This window comes from Meles meles, chromosome 13 (assembly GCF_922984935.1).
Source record: "Meles meles chromosome 13, mMelMel3.1 paternal haplotype, whole genome shotgun sequence".
NCBI classification, from domain to species: Eukaryota; Metazoa; Chordata; class Mammalia; order Carnivora; family Mustelidae; genus Meles; species Meles meles.
This window is the reverse complement of record NC_060078.1, coordinates 42,986,336-43,009,052: the sequence shown is the minus strand read 5'-3', so window position 1 is coordinate 43,009,052 and position 22,717 is coordinate 42,986,336. Positions and strand designations below refer to the sequence as shown.

The 22,717-nt window shown below is 35.6% G+C and overlaps 1 protein-coding gene across 10 annotated transcripts in view; it reads right to left on the bottom strand.

Annotated features, from left to right (window-relative positions):
- Nucleotides 1-22,717, bottom strand: part of CCSER2 (coiled-coil serine rich protein 2) — a 200,079-nt gene that overhangs the window by 17,251 nt on the left and 160,111 nt on the right. For 6 of the 10 annotated variants that reach the window (XM_046026970.1, XM_046026969.1, XM_046026968.1 and 3 more), the window contains one exon: nt 16,747-16,836. In XM_046026970.1, coding sequence (XP_045882926.1) covers nt 16,747-16,836 — 90 coding nt within the window. Of the gene's footprint in view, nt 1-245; nt 379-16,746; nt 16,837-22,717 lie in introns of those variants that run through there. The other 4 variants (XM_046026972.1, XM_046026971.1, XM_046026974.1 and 1 more) reach the window with 2 other exon arrangements.

Below are 22,717 nucleotides of genomic sequence, written 5' to 3'. Positions count from 1 at the left end.
ATTAAAGGCAGATGCATGGCAGTAGGTCTAGGGTCACTGGCAATAGGTTTAAACAGCATTAGAATTAAATTAACTTCAGGTAGTTCTCCTAAGGCTCTAAGTAGAAGTCTATTCACATGCAGTCAAAGGAAGGGTTAATTAAGAGAAGAGAACCCAGGGAGTGCTGGTTTAGCACATGCCTACAGGTCACTCTGGACAGGAGATGGGGTGCCGGGGGAGGGACACGTCATGCAGAAGGGAAATACCATGAATGGGAAGCCAGAGCAGGATAGGAGTGAGAGACACAGACTCACTCTGTCTGCGGTGCGGCGGAACAGTCCGTGGCATCCCCTGGAAGGAGCCCTGCCAAGGAGAGAAGGAGGGAGCAGAATACCCACCCTGTGCAGAGAGAGATGGGGTAGGGAGGTATAATAAAACAGGGAACCGAAAAATAGAGAAACCAAAGTCATACTTTAAAAAAAAAATAACAATAGTGTTAATAAGAAGACAGATTTCATTTTTTAAAATATATGTAGTTCAAATGATTAAAAATAGATCATAATACAAACCTAGGTATTATTCATATATTTTAAGAAAAAATTATTTTCCCCTAATATTTATAGTTAATGCATAAGAAATGAAATACATATTCTTTCTTGTATACATTACATTTATCATCATATAGTTCTTTTTTAAATAGCAGATTCCAGTCTTTCAAAAATGTGAAAACATTTTAAAAGGGAGATAGATTTTTTAAACAAGTGTTAAACAGAGAAATTGCATTAAAATATAAGTCAGGCAACAAAAAACTATATACAAAAAAATGTTTATTTCTTTTTAAGTCATAGGTTTTCAGAGGATTAGCAGATAAAATAAAGACCACTGGCTGAAAACAGCAGAACCAACACAGCATTAAAAAGACTTAGGATGTTTTGAGAGTGAGTACTGTCAAGAATGTGACATACAGGCCACAGGTTAAGCATGCATGCTTTTTAATATGAGTAACTTATGGCTTCTTAGATTTACGTAATAACAGGTTATCAGAATTGGAATACATCTACAATGGCATTTACTTCCATCTCCTCACTTCCCAGATAAAACTGGGTTAATAAGAAAAAGATTTCTTCGATGTCTCACAAATAAAACCAGATTGGGTCTTAGGTCTGTTTCTAGTGCTCTCACTAACAGAAATATATCTGCAAATACAACTATTAAAACAGTAACAAAATCATAAAGGAAATGAGCTATAAAATATCATCATATCCAGTTCAATTTGCAAAAGAAAGAATGCATAATTTTTCAGACAAATTAATCTGACATAGAAATAACTTATTAGAAAATTACTAATGTAGTTTTTAACTGGTGTTTACAGATTTCATAAACACTCCTCCAAATAAAATTTTTTTCTACTTCTGTATCAAGTTGATACAACAACTAGACAATATAATCTGTATCAGTATTTCTTGACTCGGTTCAGTATAATCAGATACTTGTTTAAATTTAAGAGTAATTATATCTACACTGCTCACTATTAAAAAAAAGAAAACAGAATGATCCACTTTCTATGTTAATGAAAGGGAAAAACAGCTCCCAGAAACTATGTGGAATTAATGATTTTTAGAAGATCCTATTAAAAGAAAGATCCTATCTTTTGAAATTATCATCTTTTCTCCACTAATTTAGCCACAGGTGTTTGTGAAAATAACTTAGAAAATACTTAAGAGGGTGAAAATCCCAACTGTTCTCCAAAGATATTGCCAGATACAATTCTATTTTGTTGTTTCAGAAATATTTTGGTTTAAAAGCTTTACACAAAACAAATCTTCAACCAAAAAAGGGCATGCACTTTTCCTATAAGTTTCACCAGAGCTAAGGTCCTACTCACTGTACTGGGTAAAGACACTTTCAGATGGGAATTTTGTATATAAGCTAAACCAGCAGTCAAAGATTCCTTTTCAAAGAAATAAATTCCGGAGGTTTGTGAAAATAGTACTGACAGGGAACCAGGGAACTGTGTTTTTCTTTGGATCTTCCATAAGTCCTGCAACCTTAAAAAAGTCACTGATCTTCTCTGAGCCTCAGTTTCCTCATTTGTAAGACACAGGATTAGAATGTGCTAGAGAATAAATTGTGGTCCCCACAAATTCCATATGTTGAGACCTATTCGCCCAGTGTGATGGTATTTTTGGAGGTGGGGACTTTAGGAGGTGAATAGGTCAAGACGGTGGAGCCCTCTGAATGGGATTCATGCCCTTATAAAAGAAACCCCATCTCTTGCCCCATCCACTGCAAGAGAACACAAGGAAAAGATGGTTGTCTATGCAGGCCTTGCCAGACACTGAATCTTCCAGTTTGCTCTTGGATCTCCCAACCTCCAAAACTGTGGGATAAAGATTCCTATTATTTATAGGTCACCCAGTCTCTATGGTGTTTTATGATAGCTGCCCAAACAGACTAAGGCAGAATGGTTCATCTCTTAAGAAGATTCTCACTTTCAGTTCTTAGAATTCAGTTACTCACATATCTGTCCTTATCCCTACTCCAACCAGTTATCCTTCAGTTTTATAGCTATGTATATGGCATTTAAAACAATCAACTCTGTATTATATGGTGTCTCATGATAATTCATCAGTTCTTTGAAATAATTTAAGTGAAAGTATCCACCACAATACCTAGAATCTGGCAGGAGTTTTAAAGGATGTTAAATGTCCTACCTTCTTTGTCTAACAGTCCCTAACACACAGCCAACTCTAAATAACTGTTTATGGATTTAAACTGAATTAAATGAAGCTATTATGAAACAAATGAAGTTTTGTGTTTGACTATAGATAAAGCTGTAACATCAGGCCTGAATACACATTGCAAGTAACTAAAAATTTTAGAAACAAAAACAATGACACCCATCTTCACAGACCCAAGATCAACAAACCATGACTTCTGGGATGGGTTTGGGCATGAGATGGAAAGGGAGACAACCCTCCAAAATAAATACACAAATAGTCCTGCCTGCTCCTGCAAGGGGCACCTGTTTATTACTGGTTGAACAGCTGTCCTTTCAGTTTTGCCTAGAAAGGCAAAGAAAATTTCTCATTTTACTGACTTCACTTTAAATGTCTCCTTCCACTTCTCCATCCCCATCTACCTAATTCCTATCCAGGCTTCCATTTCAAACCCATTCCCCAAAAGCTTCTCTGGATCCTACCTGAACTGATTATGATCATTCTTGTTTATAAATATCTACATCATACAGTGCATACTTGTCTCAGGAAATTTTTCTTCTGCTTTTCATTTTGCTGATTTGACTGTTTCTCTTATTCTTCCATGAAATATCACCACTCTGAGAATAATAGCTTTCTCACTTTTCTTGGTGTCAACTATAAGCATCAGTAAGTGACTTTCACAGGGCAAAATATACTTTCGATTAAAATTTAATAGAGGCAGTACTTCCAGTTTCAGCACAAGATGGAACAGGTAACACGTCCTCCTTTTCCTTCTACAAAGTATAGGCAAAAACTCTCGACATTATATATAAAACAAACACAAAACTCTGAAAGGTGAAGCTAAAAAGATAGATCAGCTAGGGACCTTGAAAATCTGAGAACAAACAGTAGAAAATTCCTGGGGTATCTTTTTGCCTAATGTATCCTAGACTAGGTGATGAAGAAGTCAGCACAAAGATATGCCAATGGGCACAGACAAAAAACAAAAATAGAAATAGTGTCAAGAAAATCTTGAATTATGCCGAAGAACCAGGAGAGAGGTACCCTAGCAGTTCATAAAACCTGTACACAATTACCTGCTAAATGCCAAAGGCAAAAATCCAGCCCCAGACCTATTCCCAACAGAAAAGACTGAGGGAGCCGAGGCTTCCATCCTTCCCTGGCTCTAATGTTGTCTTATGTCATTCTTTATGTGTGTAGAGGAAATATTTAAGACACTTATAAATGGGGGAAAGAGGGTGCCTGGGTGGCTCAGTCATTAAATGTCTGCCTTCAGCTCAGGTCATGATCCCAGGGTCCTGGGATGGAGCCCCACACATCAGGCTCCCTGCTCAGCAGGAAGCCTGCTTCTCCCTCTTCCACTCCTCCTGCCCTGCTTGTATTCCCTCTCTCACTTTCTCTCGCTCTGTCAAATAAATAAATAAAACCATAAATAATAAATAGGGGAGAGAAAGGGACTTAAAGGGGCAGAGAGGTTCTCCACTTGGTAGACCACATAATACCTACAACAACCATAACAGTCCCATACAAACAGACACACTCAAAACACTTCTGTATAAACCAAAATGGAATTCTAAGAGGTATAAGTAGCACATAGAAAGGTGGGGAAAAAAAAAAAAGAAAACAGAAACAAATAAGAGAGGAAACAAAACAAAAAATAAAATGGAAGACTTAACGTACCAGTAATTACATTAAATATAAAGGATGTACAGACACACCAATTAGACAGACTGGCAGACTGAGACTGGATAAAAAAATCATGACCCAATCATAGGCAGACACAAAAAATTCACATTATATATAACAATATAGTTGTTTTAAAGTAAAACAGGAAAAAGTTATATCATGCCAAAAAATCAAAAGAAAGTTAAGAGTTGCTCTGTTAATATCAAATAAAGGAGGATTCAGAGCAAATTACCAGGTACAAAAAGTGACCTAATAAAATGATAAAAGGGCAATCTACCAAAAAAACATAGTGATCCTAAATGTGTACATACCAAACTACAGAACTGTGCAATATATGAAACAAAAACTGATAGATCTGAAAGGAGAACAGCCAGATCCACAATTACAGTTGGAAAGTCTAGTGTTCCTCTATTAATAATTGATACAACAACTAGACAATATAATCAGCAGTGATACAGAAGGACTCAAGGACACCATCAACAATCAGGATCTATTCAACATGTATAGAATATTCCATCCAGCAAAAGCCAAACAAACAGTCTATGCAAGAGTCCATAGAACATTTACCAAGAGACCACAGTGTAGGCTAGAAAACAAATCACAGCAAACTAAGGGAATAAAAATTGCACAGACTGTGTTTTCTGACCACAATGAAATTAAATTAGAAATCAGTAACAGAAAAATGATAGAAAAATTTCCAAACCCTTGGATACTAAACAACATAATTCATAGATCAAATAAGTTTCAAGGGAAATTACACACACACACACACACACACACACACACACACACACCCCAAATACAAAAGAAATACATATTGAAAGTTGTAGAACACAACTACAACAATAACAGAAAAGAGAAAAAAAAGAACCCTCAAATCAATAAGCTGAACTGCTACCTTAAGAAACTTGGGAAAAAATACCACATTAAACCAAAAGTAAGTAGAAAAAACGAATACAATAAAGAGCAGAAATTACAGAAACTGAACACAGAAAAAGAGAGGTAATCAAGGGGGGGAAGTTGGTTCTTTGAGAAGTTTGATAAGATTGACAAACCACTACAAATAGTAACAAGATCAGAGAGATGATTCAAATTACTAAAATCATGAATGAAACAGGGACACAATACAGATCCTCCAACCACTAAATGGGAATACTATGAAAAATTTTACAGTCATAAATTTGACAAATAAGAAGAAATGGACAAATTCTTCCAAACCACAAATTATAAAAACTCATCTGAAATTAAAGAGATCATCTGAATAGGTCTCTAACAATTAAAAAACTCCCCCCAAAAGAAAGTTCTGGGCCTAGATGGTCCACTGGAGAATTCTACCAATGTTTAAAGAATTAACACCAATTCTATACAATCTTACAAAAAACAGAACTAGAGGAAAGAATACTTCCCCACTCATTTATGAGGCTAGAATTACCCTAACAGAAAATCAACAAATACAGTACAAAACAAAAAACCAGAAATCAACAAACCATTACACCTCATGAATATAAACATAAACAAGCCTTAACAAAACATTATTAATTAGAATTCAGAAATATGTAAAAGAATTATACACCATGATCAGGGGAGGAGGTTTAGGTCAACAAGAGTGACTCAAAAATGATCAATGCAATCAATAGGCTAAAGTGAAAAAAATGACATGTTCATATATATTAGTAAAGCAAAAAGGACTGAACAAAATGTAACACACATTCATGATGAAAACTCTCTGCAAACTAGGAATAGAAAGGAAATTTCTCAACTTGATAAAAAGCATCTTTCAAATACCTATAGCTAACATTTATTTAATGGTGAAAGACTGAATGTTTTCCCCTGTAGATCAGGAATATGGCAAGAATGTTCACTTCCATCATTCTTATTCAACATACTATTGGAAGTCCTAGCGAGTGGCATGATGTAAGAAAAGGAAATAAATGACATATAGATCAAAAAATTGAGCAAACTGTTCCTATTTGCAAATGACATGACAGTCCACACAGAAAATCCAGATCTATAGGAAAAACCCAGAACTAGGAAGTAAGTTTATTAAGTTCATAGGATCCAAGATCCATATACAAAAATCGGTTGTATTTCTAAATACCAGCAATGAACATATGAAACTAAAATTTAAAAGACAATACCATTTATAATTACTAAATATGAAGAAATAATAAATCAAAGAAAGCATATGTAGAACTCGTTTTCTGAAAACTAGAAAATGTTGATTAAAGAAATTTTTAAAGTGATTTAAATTAATGGAAAGATACACCTTATTCAAGGATTGGAATACTCAACATACTAAAGATGTTAATTCCAAAATGATATTTAGGTATAACACATTTTCTGTCAAAATCCTGGCAAGATTTTTTTTTAGATAAACACAAGCTAATTCTAAAATTACACTAAAAACCAAATAAATTAGAATACATAAGCAATTATGACAAAGAAAAAGTAGGAGGAATCATTCAACTTAAGACTTTTATAGTTATAGCAATTAAGACAGTGTAGTATTGGTGGAGGGTTAGACACACAGATCAATGGAATAGAAAACCTAAAAGTAGATATATACAAATATATAGTCAACTGACTTTTGACAAAAACGCAAAAGGAATTTAATAGAGGAAGGATAATATTTTTAAAAATGGTGCAAAGCAACTGGATATTTGTAGGAAAAAAATGAACCTTGACCCAAACCTCAAATCTTACATAAAAATTCATGGAAAATGGATCACAGAGTTATCTATTTCAATGATATTTATTTATTTATTTATTTGACAGAGAGAGAGAGAAAAGCAGGCTCCCCAGTGAGTAGGGAGCCAAGAGGGGGCTGGATCCCAGGACCCTGAGATCATGACCTGAGCTGAAGGCAGATGCGTAACCGACTGAGCCACCCAGGTGCCTCGGGGATCACAGATTTAAATGTAGAATATAAAACTATAAACATCTCAGAAGAAAACAAAGTTTTCAGTGTCTTGGCCTTGGTTTATAAAGAGTTTAGACATAACATAAAAAGAAATCCACAAAAGAAAAAAAATCCACAAAAGAAAAAAATCCACAAAAGAAAAAGACGATAGATTGGACATCAAAATTAAAATCTTTTACTTTTGAATGACTCTATGAAGAAGATGGAAAGACAAACTATCGGGGGTGGGGGGAATTCCTGCAAACCACATACTTTACTTTTATGTAAGGACTTGGGGAGTATATAAAGAACTCTACATTCAACAGTAAAAAAATTAAAAATCAAGTGAGAAAATGGGAAGACGTGAACACGTATTTCAAGGAAAATGGAAAACAAGCACACAAGAAGACATTACTATTATTAGTTATTAGGGAAATAGAAATTAAAACTACACTGATATAGCAATATACACTTACCAAAATGGCTAAAATTAAAAAATAATAACACTACTAAATGCTGGTAAAGATGCAGAGAAACTGTCACTCATACAATGTTGATGAGAATCTGTTCAGGCATTTGTGATAAACAGCTTGGTAATTTCTTTGAGTACTAAACAGAGAACTGTCATATGCCCCAGAAATCACACTACTGGGCATTTATCCCAGAGAAATGAAAATTTACATCTACACAAAATTCTCTACACAAATACTCACAGCAGCTTTATCTGTAATAGCTAAAAACTAGAAGTGATCAAAATGTCTCTCAATGACCCATATCAATGGAACAATACTTGGCCATAAAAAGGAACAAATTATTGATAGACACAACTCTTTGGATGAATTTCCAAGGTGTTATTCTGAGTGAAAAAAGTAATCTCAAAAGCTCACACACTATATAGTATCACTTACATAACATTCTTGAAATGATTTGAATAATAGGTATGGAAAATCAGATTAGTGGTTGCCATGAGGAATGGTAGAGGAAGAAGGGAATGACTGTGATTATTAAAAGGCTGCGCACAAGGCAGAACTTTGTAGTGGTGCAGTAATTTTGCTTCTTAAATACGGTGTTGTTGCCAGAATCTGCACAGTAATAAAATGGCAAAGAACTACATACACACTACAGCCAATTTTCTGGTTTTGATATTGTACTATACTTATATAAAATGTAATCATTATGGGATACTGGGTGAACCATACAAAAGATTTTTACTACTTTTTATGGATCTATAAGTATTTAAAATAAAAATTTAAAAATAGAGGATTAATACCATAATGCATATTAGAATAATATAGAAGAAGATTACTTAAAATGCTGATTATATTGGTAGGGTCATATTTTCTTTTTTTTTTTTTTAAAGATTTTATTTATTTATTTGACAGAGAGAGATCACAAGTAGATATAGAGGCAGGCAGAGAGAGAGAGAGGGAAGCAGGCTCCCTGCTGAGCAGAGAGCCCAATGCAGGACTCTATCCCAGGAGGTAGGGTCATATTTTCTTGGGGAGGGATGGAAAACATGTCTAAGGTATTCTCATCTCTATAAACTGAAGGTAATTTCCCTGAGTATGAAAAGAAGAAAGATTTAGTCCTTTCGACAATAAACAACTGAAATAGCTATAAAATACAAGACTAACTAAACCCTGACACCAGACAAGTTCAGAAATACCAGACATCTGGGCAACACTAAGCAGCAGCACTAAGAGCAGGTATTGCCTCCCCATGATTCCCTATCTATTGGGAGTCTTTCTAAAACAAAAGAGAACTTGTGGAGAAGAACTTAACTTTGAAATTTAGAAGACTCAGGATTTATAAGATGTAAGGAAAGGGTGGGAGACCTGATCTTTAGCAAAAAGACAGCAGAAGCAACCCAAGTTCCCAGATGTACGATCTGTTCAAGCAGTGAGTGCTGGAACAGGCTACACTCCTGAACTGAAGTGTATCGTAAGTGACGGCTGTTTGAAGATGGATCTGAGAGCCAGAAGGTCTAGTCCCAAAATCTGGAAAACATGTCCACCTTTCTCTGGTCCAGAAATAGAGCTTCACTCTCCTATCATCTCAGATTTACCCTAAGAATCAAGCAATGTCTGTGATTTAGTATCCAAAACCCTTAGCACACTGGGATAGAAATACAAAATAAACTAGTCTAAGTTCACTGAATGAATCAAAAAATGAACCTATGGTTTAAAAGCTGAAGGAATGTACTTTGGTGGAGATCATTAATTCCTGCTACTTAGTTCAGGTTTAGAGCCTAATCCAATGACCATCACACAGAACTGAATTATGGACAGTCTAAAACGAAATGCTGTATAAATGTAAAATACCCCTAATGTCAAAGAATTGGTGACAAACAAAAACCAAAGCTCAGAATGTAAAAATTCTCAATATCTTTTTTATACTGATTCCACTTTTTAATGATACTACTGAGTTAATAAGATATTTTGTTAAAATTAACTCTGTGTTTCTTTTTACTTTAATTTGGATTCTAGGGCATTTACATTATATATGCAGCTCACAATATATTTCTACTGGAGCACTAATAGAGAGGGCAGAGTGTGCCTAATTCTTTCTTAGTTGACGCCATGAACTCATGAAGTTCCTTAAAGTCTAGCCAAGAAAGTACCTTTTGCTCATCTGCATCTACTTTAAATCTTCTGATGACTTTTAAGATGAAATGGCAGATAGGAGATGCTTTCTGCTAGAGAAATGTGGTTTCTCTAAAACACTTTATCACACAAAACAGATAATCATATCAAAAAATGGGCAGAAGATATGAACAGACACTTTTCCAATGAAGACATACAAATGGCTATCAGACACATGAAAAAATGTTCATCATCACTAGCCATCAGGGAGATTCAAATTAAAACCACATTGAGATACCACCTTACACCAGTTAGAATGGCCAAAATTAGCAAGACAGGAAACAACGTATGTTGGAGAGGATGTGGAGAAAGGGGAACCCTCTTACACTGTTGGTAGGAATGCAAGTTGGTGCAGCCACTTTGGAGAACAGTGTGGAGATTCCTCAAGAAATTAAAAATAGAGCTACCCTATGATGCTGCAGTTCCACTACTGGGTATTTACCCCAAAGATACAGATGTAGTAAAAGAAGAGCCATCTGTACCCCAATGTTTATAGCAGCAATGGCCACGGTCACCAAACTGTGGAAAGAACCAAGATGCCCTTCAGTGGACGAATGGATAAGGAAGATGTGGTCCATATACACGATAGGGTATTATGCCTCCATCAGAAAAGATGAATACCCAACTTTCGTAGCAACATAGATGGGACTGTAAGAGATTATGCTGAGTGAAATAAGTCAAGTAGAGAGAGTCAAGTATCACATGGTTTCACTTATTTGTGGAGCATAACAAATAACATGGAGGACATGGGGAGATGGACAGGAGAAGGGAGTTGAGGGAAATTGGAAGAGGAGGTGAACCAGGAGAGACTATGGACTCTGAAAAACAACCTGAGGGTTTTGAAGGGGCGGGGGGTGGGAGGTTGGGGGAACCAGGTGGTGGGTAATAGGGAGGGCATGTATTGCATGGAGCACTGGGTGTGGTGCAAAAACAATGAATACTGTTACACTGAAAAGAAATTTTTTAAAAAGTGAAAAAAAAAACCCCAAAACCACTTTGTTTTATATGAAACAAAGAGAAGTAGGTATGCATATGAATATATTCCTGGAATCCAAGCAGGAAAATAAAATCTACTTGCAGAAAAACATACCTGGGATATAATATGCACAATATTCTAATTTATACTTTAAATTCATGGGATATAAAAATAACCAAATAAAGGAAAAGGAAAACATGAAAAACAGAAGTGTCTGAAACTCAGGGTTTTAGAGGTAACTTCATTTCTCTCAAGATAAAGCCTACCAGGTCTTCACATAAAACACTCTGTGAACTCTGTGTGGGATTAGACAAGGAACTGTGAGCCAATTCTTCCAAGGACACTTGCAGCTCTTCCCTCAAATAGCTGCTTTTTCTTAATGCTGATGTGAGAACAGATGAGAGTTTTCACCTCAAGTAAGTTTAGGGAATTTTTAGCTTAACACCAAAGAGATAAAACTCTTCCTGATTCATGATTACTTTGCCAATTTCTCCCTCTTCTGGGATAGTCGAGGAAGCTCCCTGGAATAGTCTTACTTGCTCCAGAAGGGTCTGTGGCACTTGGCACTACAACACTGAGCTTTCCTAGTCGATGAAGCTCTATCACTAAAAAGATTTCTGCCTTCTATGCACTCAAGTCCCCTCCACACTCTGAATCTACCTCTCCACCTAACTTCACCTACCTTGATTTATCAAGTTGCTTTCTAAAAGTGAACAGGATTATACATTTGTCATCTGATTGCTATCATTAAACTTCTAAGAGTAAAATCTTTCTACATCCTGCCTACACCCTTGATGTACAAGTCAGTAAATTAAACTCTGTATGACACAAATGAAGTGGATCCCAGTAGTAGAAACTTAGTGCTGTCCTTTGTTTTCCAACTACAGCGTAGATAAACTTTGCTTCTTCAATGGGTACTTTAAACAAAGTTTTAAAAATGCTTTCTGTATTTCCGGCGTTTGGTATTAGAGGGTGCTGATTTAGATACCCCTAAAATTTATGACTAGATAAATCACTCAATTGCTAAAATGGTCATATTTAATTTGTTCTTAGCCTTGAAAAACAATTCTATTTTCAGTTAGTGGTTTCAGATGTATCCACAGAAGTTATAGTACAAATGTTTAAAAATCAGTGTTAACAATACACATAATAGGATTCTTGTTGTATTGTCATAAATACATATGGCTGGCATGTGATGTCTCAGTAAAGATGGCTCCTGTCAGCATTTAGCTCATTGAAACACAGACCATATTCAATGGTCCATATCTAAAAATGATCACACATAAAAAATTTTTTTTCTTTGACACCAAAAATTTTAAAATAATTACATGGTCACATTATAATTATTTGTTTGAACACCAATTTATATGTATATTTCACTTAAAAATACTTCTAGTGGCATATGCTTTATATAAACAACAGTGAATGTAAATAAAGACCTCCACAAAGAAATCCTTAATTCCCTCTGGAATATATATGAGTAGTAATATAACACTTCACCAATTGGGATAAAATGAAATGCCAAAGTATAAAACCAGGACATTAATCTCACATAAAAATTAACTAATAATGCTTCCCATTCTCAAATCAGGAAGGCATACAGTGTGAAAGAAAAAGGACTAAGGAGAGAGTCCTCTTAAGACAAATCTTTAGGTTATGAAGTTCCTTGCATGTAATATTTTATGTTATCTCCCAGGCAAGCAGAAAAAGGGAGGGAGCAGAGCTTTTTAATAGTACATATAGCATGCTGCTAGGAAGTTAGCAAAATCCTTCTCCTTGGGAAATTATGAACAGTTGACATGATTTCTGTGATATGTCTGTGATAAAGTTTTCTGATTTTATCTTTTCTATTTTATAAATAGCTATTATGGGAACATACTTGACTATGATATTTTGAACTATATGTATAATCTAATAAATCTGAGACATGAGAACCTAATTCTAAGCACAAAGAATTGCTGATAATGCTGACCTATTCTAATTGCTGAATTTATATGTCATTTAATAGATATGTATCTATTAAATACACTATAAAATGCATTAAATCTTTGATTCACTACTAGAAACTAATTCTAAGAGAACATTTTAAAATACATAGGAAATCATCTTTCCTCATCTCTTTGCTATATAATAAAGTGAGTTCTTAAGATATGAGAGAAAACTAGTAACATATCTAATTGTATATATTCTGAATTTCATCTGGTAGGCAACTTTCCCACTGATACTGATAAGACAGCATTTATTTCTACACTCAATTTTAAGAGTAATCCAGGTGAGCCATCCACTATCTGACAGGCCAAGAAGATCCTTTGCGTCCATTTTACAATCCCTTCTTTGAGATTCAAGGGATAAATAATAAGAGAGTTGATGGTCTGAGTCTAGAAATGTTTTCTTTTTCTTTTTCTTTTTTTAGAAATGTTCTTTTTTGATATTTTGGCTTCTCTAGTTCATTTAAGATATTTAAACAAAAACTGTAAAATGTATATATTGCAAAAATTTAGAATTTACTTAATGTGCAAATCTTCAGTGATGCTAAATGCTTTGAAACAATACTAGAAATACATTAAAAATATTTAATTCAGTCCAAGATAACGCTACTTATAAGAACATGCTTATACACAAATAATAATGTCATACTATCTTTAAAAATAAACTTTTATAAGTTTATACATTTTAAATGAATCTTCTCACATAATCACCATCTTCCTAGTATTCCTAGTCTCACTTCAACTATTTTTGTGTGAATGATTTAGATACCTTCCACACTATTGTTGTTCTTTTCCATGTTACCCATTTCACCACTTTATCTGGGTACTCTGTCCCTCAGAAGAATATTTCACCAGAAGCAGACTTATCCACTTTCCTCTTTTTTTTTTTTTTTTAAGATTTTATTTATTTATTTGACAGAGACACAGCGAGAAAGGGAACCCAAGCAGGGGGCAGCAGGAGAGGGGGAAGCAGACTTCCCGTTGAGCAGGGAGCCTGATGTAGGCCTTGATCCCAGGACCCTGGGATCATGACCTGAGCTGAAGGCAGCCACTTAACAACTAAGCCACCCAGGCACCCTCCACTTTCCTCTGAGGGTAGCATCTTTTCCGACAGCTCATTCATATCTCTTTTTCCTCTGTCTTTCCCTCCCTAAATCTGAAATCCAGCTTCCTTATTTTCCTTCATTTCTTCTAAAAATGTCCATTTTTTTTTTCAATTTTCTTTTCATGTCCTAAATGACTGCCAACAAGTATTATGAACGGTACCTTTCTCTTCTCTACCATCCTTCTCTGCCTTCTACTATAACCAGATTACTTCCCAGAATACTTCTGAGACATGCTTAAATATGCCTCATAAACCTCTGAAGGAGATCCTCAACTAAGAGTGTCAAGAAGGGCAATTAAATTTCCCAAGATACTCAGGGAATGGTAAAGAACAAGGATTCAGACTCTAACTTTCAATCTTTCCAAAGTCTTACTAGCCAGATCAAAAAATGTTACCTACACTCAACCTGGAGATTTTGAAATACAGCACATTTTGATTCCCCAAACTGCTACCTAACAAACTCACTGTGGTCAAAGAAGGATCCCACTGCACCTCCCCATCACCAACACCTTGCTTAAAGATGTTGGGTTCCTGCTAAAAAATGAACGTGCAGAATCAAGTATAACTTTTTAGAAGAGAAAAGAAAATCTTTATTATAGTAAAGAAGAAATACGCCTTAGAAATATACCTTATTTCTAAAATAAGATAATTTTATTTCAAATGAATCCTAAGTCCAAAAAACATAAAAATCAGAGAATAAACTCAAACAATATTTAATCTCAACAGTTAATAATTATCATTTAAGTAAATAAATATATGTAACTACCTCTTTAAATACAACTCAGTAAAACTACTTTTCCAGATAAAATTTTTAATTCTATTTTTAAATGGACTTTACACAACTTCAGCTACTTCCCTAAACATACAACTGTGTTGCAGCCAAAATCATATACTTACTATTGTCTAAATGTATCTTCCTACCTCATCACCTTTACTTGTACTGTTCCTTGTGTCAAGGATATTTCTTCCATTTCAATCTGCAAAACATCTCTCAGTCCTTTAAGGCTCCTCAGTGTACATTTGGGTGAAGGAATTTTGTACTAGCATTCAGTAGCCTATCTTAGCCACTAACTATGGAAATTTTAATATGCCATTTAACCTCCCTACCTTCTGTTAACTTGGATAACTATAAACAAAGGTGCTAAGCCAGGTGATTCCTATAGCAGTAGATAATAAGGAAGCCTAAAGTCTGGGTTTATTAACAGTGCTAGGCTGGAAAACTGACCTTCATTTCACCCAAATTAAACTGAGCAATGTCTTGGGGTTGGTTTTATACCATTTACTTTTGTCTGATTGACAGTTTTCAGAACAGAAAGATGAAGGAAACCAGAGAGGGTATTAAAAACTCCCATGAGGATGGGAAAATGGAACATCTCACACTTAAATCACCAATCTACTTAGTAATAGTGTCTGAAAATACAAACATCTGTGAGGAAAACTGAAGAAACAGGGAAACCCAAACCTTCATCTAGAAACAAAAGGCATAGTCTTGTTTTGAAATTTCCTTCAAACTAAGCTTCCACATCCTTTAAAGAAATACTCTATCTTCTCTGTCTACTGGCATCTTTTACTTTCTAGAATTCAACCACAACCTTCACCTTTTCCACCAAGCTCCTTGATTCTTCCGACTAGACTTTCCCAATCCTTTGAACCTAACAGAACTCACCACACTCTAATTGTATCACACCACCAGTCCCTTTAATAAACACCTGCTCATCAAAGAAGCAATCCTGAGTGGTCTGTGTATTTTCTTCCCCAATTCTTATTTCTACTTCAAGAGCCTAATAACTGAGATGGGAGAGGCTCACAAACTTTTGTTGAATAAATTATTAGCATCACACCTTATGTGAGCACACACAAAAAAGCTACTTATTAGATGAAAATGAAAAAAATATTTTATAAACTTTAAAGCCTATAGCTAAGTTTTAAAAATTGGGTTGTTGATTATAGTAACCATTATGGTTCCCTGTTCGTTTCTGTTACTAGGATTCCACTGCTAAAACAAGGCAAAAGAAGAGTCAAATGTGGCTTATTAGGCATTCTCTTAACCAAAAATGTCTATTAGTTGGCACCCAACAACAGGATTAGAATGACTAGAAGGTCATGTGATGACCTCAGGCACATCCTGAACTTAGTTTCAGAACTCGGATTAAATTATGGTCAGTGTACATTAGCCTAAATATGTTTTGAAAAACAAGAAAACTTGGTCACTTTATACTGTTTAGAAGAAACCATTCCCTAACCATGCCTAAAACGTAATCTTTACTATCTATATTTTAATGCATTTATACTTAACAGCCTCAACATCTAAGTAATTATAATAGAATATATTTGAAAGTTTCAACAACAACAAAAGAATAAGCTACATCACATATTTCCAAAGAGTCATGCTGTTAAAAAGGGAAGACTACATTTTTTTTTAATTTCTACTTTTTTCAGGGCATGGAGAAATACCACTCTCATAAATACATGCAATGAGAGGAGACTAAACATTCAAATAAAATGCTCTACAGTGTGCAGAACAGAAAAGCTATTAAATGCACATTCATTTATATAACACACACAAGAGAAGCTTTAGAAAGCACATAAACACCTAAGAGACAAGAAAAATCAACTTACCTAAAAAAAAAAAAAAAAAAAAAAAATTACAGCCATGGCAGATTCAAAATTATTAGATTGAAGTAAAAAGAGTGAAACAAACATCAAAATAGTAAATGACATGAGAAGAGGTTAAGGGCATATGTTACTTACAGGAATTCTTCTCCAGGATGTTTGAGTATATTTATCAGCATATGTGCATTTTTCCTCTTTAGAATTTTGGTGGCAGTTACACCGAGTTGCCTGAATAAAACCACAAAATTTACACCGGTATAATTCTATATACACATATATACATACAGAAACAATTAGAGGTTGGGGCGCCTGGGTGGCTCAGTGGGTTAAAGCCTCTGCCTTCGGCTCAGGTCATGATCCCAGGGTCCTGAGATCGAGCCCCACATCGGGCTCTCTGCTCATCAGGGAGGCTGCTTTCCTTCCTCTCTCTCTGCCTGCCTCTCTGCCTACTTGTGATCTCTGTCTGTCCAATAAATAAATAAAATCTTTAAAAAAATAATTAGAGGCTCTCTTAAAGGGTAAAAGACCACCATCACAAAAAAAAAAAAAAAAAAAAAAAAAGGCAAACACCCAGGTCTACTCATTAGTCTCCCATCTTATTCAGAGACTGGATTCCAGAGTCAGTCAGTAAAGCTAAAATTCTGAATAGTGAAAATTAACCTTGGGAATCTCTTACACTGTCCATAAATACACTATCTATGATCTTATGTGTATAAATATATACAATACTACATATATAATAATAGTATATATATTAATATATAGTAACATATATATAATCATGTAGAATATATATAACATACAGATTATAAGGAATACAACTGCAAAATATAATGTATTTCTCTAAACTATAATGGTATTACAGTCACTACACTACACCATAGTTTCTTAAATTCATTTTTGATGGCACTCTATAGATATTAAACACTGCCAGTCCACAGATAAGACTGTCTATTCACATGTGTGGTGCTTTTAAGCCTCCTTAATGATGTGTTAACCTTATGGAACTAAAGAATTTGAAGGACCACTGACTTGACAAGATCCATCTGACCATTCCAGTTCACAAATGAATTCTCTGCATATGATTCCACTCAAAGCATACTCATTTAGACAACATAAAGCAATGTATCTTTTGTGGAAACTTTGGTCTCTCAAATAAATAATGACCAAATTTTTAAAAAGAACGAGAAGACATAATGTGAATTTCTCCGTAGTGTGGAGTATGGTTATATTCCAATACATATATTGGAATATATGTATTATTTATTAAACAACCTCACTGGAGGGAAACATACTTTTTTTTTTTTTTTAATTTTTATTTCTTTGACAGAGAGAAATCACAACTAGGCAGAGAGGCAGGCAGAGAGAGAGGAGGAAGCAGACTCCCTGCCAAGCAGAGAGCCCGATGCGGGGCTCGATCCCAGGACCCTGGGACCATGACCTGAGCTGAAGGCAGAGGCTTGAACCCACTGAGCCACCCAGGCGCCCCGGGAAACATACTTTCTTGTAGGAAAACCTACATAACAAATTCTTAACTACTGCATCAAATTAAAATCAGGTGTCTTATTTTTAAAAATTTACCAAAATTCAGAATTTTTCTTATTTTCAATCAGATCACTCCATTTTCCATATATAAAATAAGATGTAATTAAAAACAAAAATCTCTGCAGAATAGACATTTTCCATTTCTTATAGTACAGACGTATTTCCCATTCCTAAAAAATGGGATAGTGAATGAAACAAAATTCACCATATTAAGTAGGCAACTTAAGAGTCTCATTGGGGGGCGCCTGGGTGGCTCATTGAGTTAAGCCGCTGCCTTCGGCTCAGGTCATGATCTCAGGGTCCTGGGATCAAGTCCCGCATCGGGCTCTCTGCTCAGCAGGAAGCCTGCTTCCCTCTCACTCTCTCTCTGCCTGCCTCTCTGCCTAGTTGTGAAATATTAAAAAAAAAAAAAGTCTCATGGGGCACTTGGGTGGCTCAGCTGGTTAAGCATCTGACTCTTGGTTTCGGCTCAGGTCATGATCTCAGAGTCCTGAGATGGAGCACTGCATCTGGCACAGTGCAGAGTCTGCTTGAGATTCTCTCTCTCCCTTTCCCTCCACCCCTCTCCCTGCTCATGCTCTCTTTCTCTCTCAAAAGCAAAATAAAATAATTTTTTTTAAAAAAATATAATAGGACGTAACTTTTAATATATATGGAAGGCATATAAAGAAAAAATATTTATCTTAGTGCAAGCACATTATGTATTCTATCCTGACTACTACAGTTCCAGAAGTAATTTCCTTTTTGTAGTCTATCTGCTAACTAACATATGAAGAACACTATTAGGCAAATGTTTGAATTTTTTATAATTTGAAAAACCTAGTTTTTAGTGACACTTCAATAGATGTAAAACAACTACCCAAATCATTCCCTGTCCACATGCTTTTCTTTTTGGTGACAGATTCTGTTTGGAGGCTCACATTCTATGTAGTCCCATATTCAGGAAAGTGTATCCTACCTTTTGACCCAATGATATATTTTGATTAGTCTGAACCAATCAGATTAATCCCATTCCACCATGCTTAGGAAGTGATAAAGAATCCAAACCTAGCCAATAAAACATATGCAAAGTCTGGGTAATTTCTGAGAATGTGCTCTTGATTTTAAAAATAGGCATGCTAGAAGGATGCCTGGGTGGTTCAGTCAGTTAAGCATCCAACTCCTGGTTGTTTTTTTGTGTTTTTTTTTTCAAAGATTTTTATTTATTTATTTGTCAGAGAGAGAGAGAGAGAGAGCACAGGCAGACAGAGTGGCAGGCAGAGACAGAGAGAAGCAGGCTCCCCGCTGAGCACGGAGCCCGATGTGGGACTCGATCCCAGGACGCTGGGATCATGACCTGAGCCGAAGGCAGCCGCTTAACCAACTGAGCCACCCAGGCATCCCCCAACTCCTGGTTTTGGCTCAGGTCATGATCTGAGGGTCGTGGGCTCCAGCCCCGCATCAAGCCCCATGCTTGAGATTCTCTTTCTCTCCCTCTCCTTACCTTTCCTTCTCTTTGAAATAAATAAATATCTAAAAAAAAAAAAAAGGCATACTAGAGAAAACAAGATCCTTTTCCTACATTTGGGGACTAATGCAGGAGTATGTGACACACAGAACTACAGAAGACATCTTGTAACCGGCACAGGACAGCCAAAAAGATTCCAGAAAAGCTAACCTAGAACTTCACTATTACCGAAATGATCATTTAAGTAACCATGAGATCTACACAATTTTGCTATTTGAGTTTACAAATGTTCTAACTTTTAAGTCTCTTTTAGTTAGAGACTTTTACTTGTTAACTTATAACATCTTAAGATACACACTGATTTACTAGATGGGTGATCTGGGGCAAATCATCAATAAGAGTTAATATTAGGGGCACCTGGGTGGCTCAGTGGGTTAAAGCCTCTGCCTTCAGCTCAGGTCATGATCCCAGGGTCCTGAGATCGAGCCCCACATCGGGCTCTCTGCTCAGCAGGGAGACTGCATCCCTTCCTCTCTCTCTCTGCCTGCCTCTCTGCCTACTTGTGATCTCTCTCTCTGTCAAATAAATAAATAAAATCTTAAAAAAAATAAGAGTTAATATTAATCATGCACCCATGGTCCAGGTATAGCATTACTCAGTTTTCATACATAGTTTATTAGACTATCATAATCCTACATTGTATTATTTTCATTACACCCACATATAGAAGAGGCTGAGGAGAAATAAAGTAACTTCCCTAAAACAAAATGGCTATTTAGTTTCAGGGCAGGATTTGAAACCAGGCATATAATCCAACTTTTCATAGCTGGTCACAGTTTTTCAAATATATGACACAGCTAACCTGCTTAAGCTGAGTTCTACTTTCTATGACTCTATAAAGAATATTCTACACTAATAATTTCACCAGATTATTCTGAGGGTCCAATGAGTAAATGTATCTAAATTAACTTACTACTTAGTATACTCAGGGGAAAATAAAAGGGCATTCTCAGCATTTTAAATAAGATTTAAATAGCTGAGTTTCTATACAATCCACTTAAATACTTGGAGCACTGCAATCTGATTTTATATATGAACATTTCACACAAAATATGAATTTAGTACTTTATATTGTCAATTTTCTGAAAGTGTACATGCAAACTCAGGTTAAGATAAAATGCATAGATAGCTAGAACTAGAAAGGGACTTTGAAATCACCTTGAAAATCCTTCACATTTTTTTCCCTTAAATTCCAGTGTAGTTAACATATAGTGATATATTAGTTTGAGATGTGCAACATAGTGACCACCAAGTCTATCCATTACTGTGTTCATCAAGACAAGCACATTCCTAATCCCCTTAACCTATTTCAACCCCCCTCCCCATCTACCTTCCCTCCCCTTTGGTAACCATCTGTTAATTTTTTATAGTTAAGAGTTTGTTTTTCCCCCATTATTTGCTTGTTTTGATTCTTAAATTCCACACATGAATGAAATCCGATGGCATTTGTCTTATTCTAACTGGCTTATTTCATTTAGCATTATACTCCACCTCTATCCATGTTGTTGCAAATAGCAAGATTTCATTTTTTCTTATGGCTAAATAATATTCCACTACACATACATATATGCATCTTTGTGTGTGTAATGGTATACATATATATTACATATATAAGTATACATATCCATCCATACACACATTCTCTCTCACTCTCATAAATATATATAAACCATATCTCTATCCATTCATCTATTGATGGACACGGGTTTCTTCTATAGTTTGGCTATTATAAATAATGCTGAAATAAACATAGGGGTGCATATATCCCCTCAAATTAGTGTTTTTGTATTCTCTGGGTAAATATCTAGTAGTGTGATTACTGAAGTACATGAATTCTATTTTTAACTTTTTCAGGAACTTCCACATTGTCTCTCACAGTGGTTGCACCAGTTTGCATTCCCAACAATAGTGTACAAGGGTTCCTTTTTCTTTACATCCTCACCATACTTGTTTCTTGAGCTTTTTATTTACCCGTTTTAACAGATGTGAGGTGATATCTCACTGTGGTTTTGATTATCCCTGATGATAAATGATACTGAGCATCATTTCATGTGTCTGTTGGTCACCTGTAGGTCTTCTTTGGAGGAATGCCTGTTCATGTCTTCTGCGCATTTTTAAATTGGGGGTTTTTTTGGTATTGAATTGTGTAAGTTCTTTATATATTTTGGATACTGACCCTTTCTTGGATATGTCATGTGCAAATATCTTCTCCAGTTCAGTAGGCTGTCATTTAGTTTTGTTGGTTGTTTCCTTTGCTGTGCAGAAGCTTTTAATTGTGATGTAATCTCAATAGTTTATTGTTGCTTTTGTTTCCCTTGCCTCAGAAGAATGTTGCTATGACCAATGTCAGAGAAATTACTGCCTATCCTCTCTTACAGGATATTTATGGTTTTAGATCTCACATTTAGGTCTTTAATCCATTTTTTAAAAGATTTTATGTATTGATTTGAAAGAGAGAGAATGAGAATGAGAATGAATGGGGGGAAAGGCAGAGGGAAAGGGAAAAGCAGAGCCCTCCTGAGCAGAAAGCCCTGGTCTTTAAGCCATTTTGAGTTTATTTCCTGGGGCACCTGGATGGCTCAGTGAGTTAAAGCCTCTGCCTTCAGTTCAGGTCATGATCTCAGGGTCCTGGGATTGAGCCCCACATCGGGCTCTCTGCTCAACGGGGAGCCTGCTTTCCCCCTTTCTCTCTACTTGCTTCTCTGCCTACTTGGGATCTCTGTCTGTCAAATAAGTAAATAAAATCTTAAAAAAAAAAAAAAAGAAAAGAAAAGTCAATTTGAGTTTATTTCCCTTCTTGTGTGTGGAGTTGGCTTAATCTGTTGTTGATTCTCTAGTTCTTTAAGGTGTAGAGACAGCTGGTGTATTCTGGATTTTTCCATTTTTTTGAGGGAGGCTTGGATGGCTATGTGTTTCCCCCTTAGGACCGCCTTTGCTGTATCCCATAGGTTTTGGACCAAAGTGTCTTCATTCTCATTGGTTTCCATGAATTGTTTAAGTTCTTCTTTGATCTCCTGGTTGATCCAAGCATTCTTAAGCAAGGTGGTCTTTAGCTTC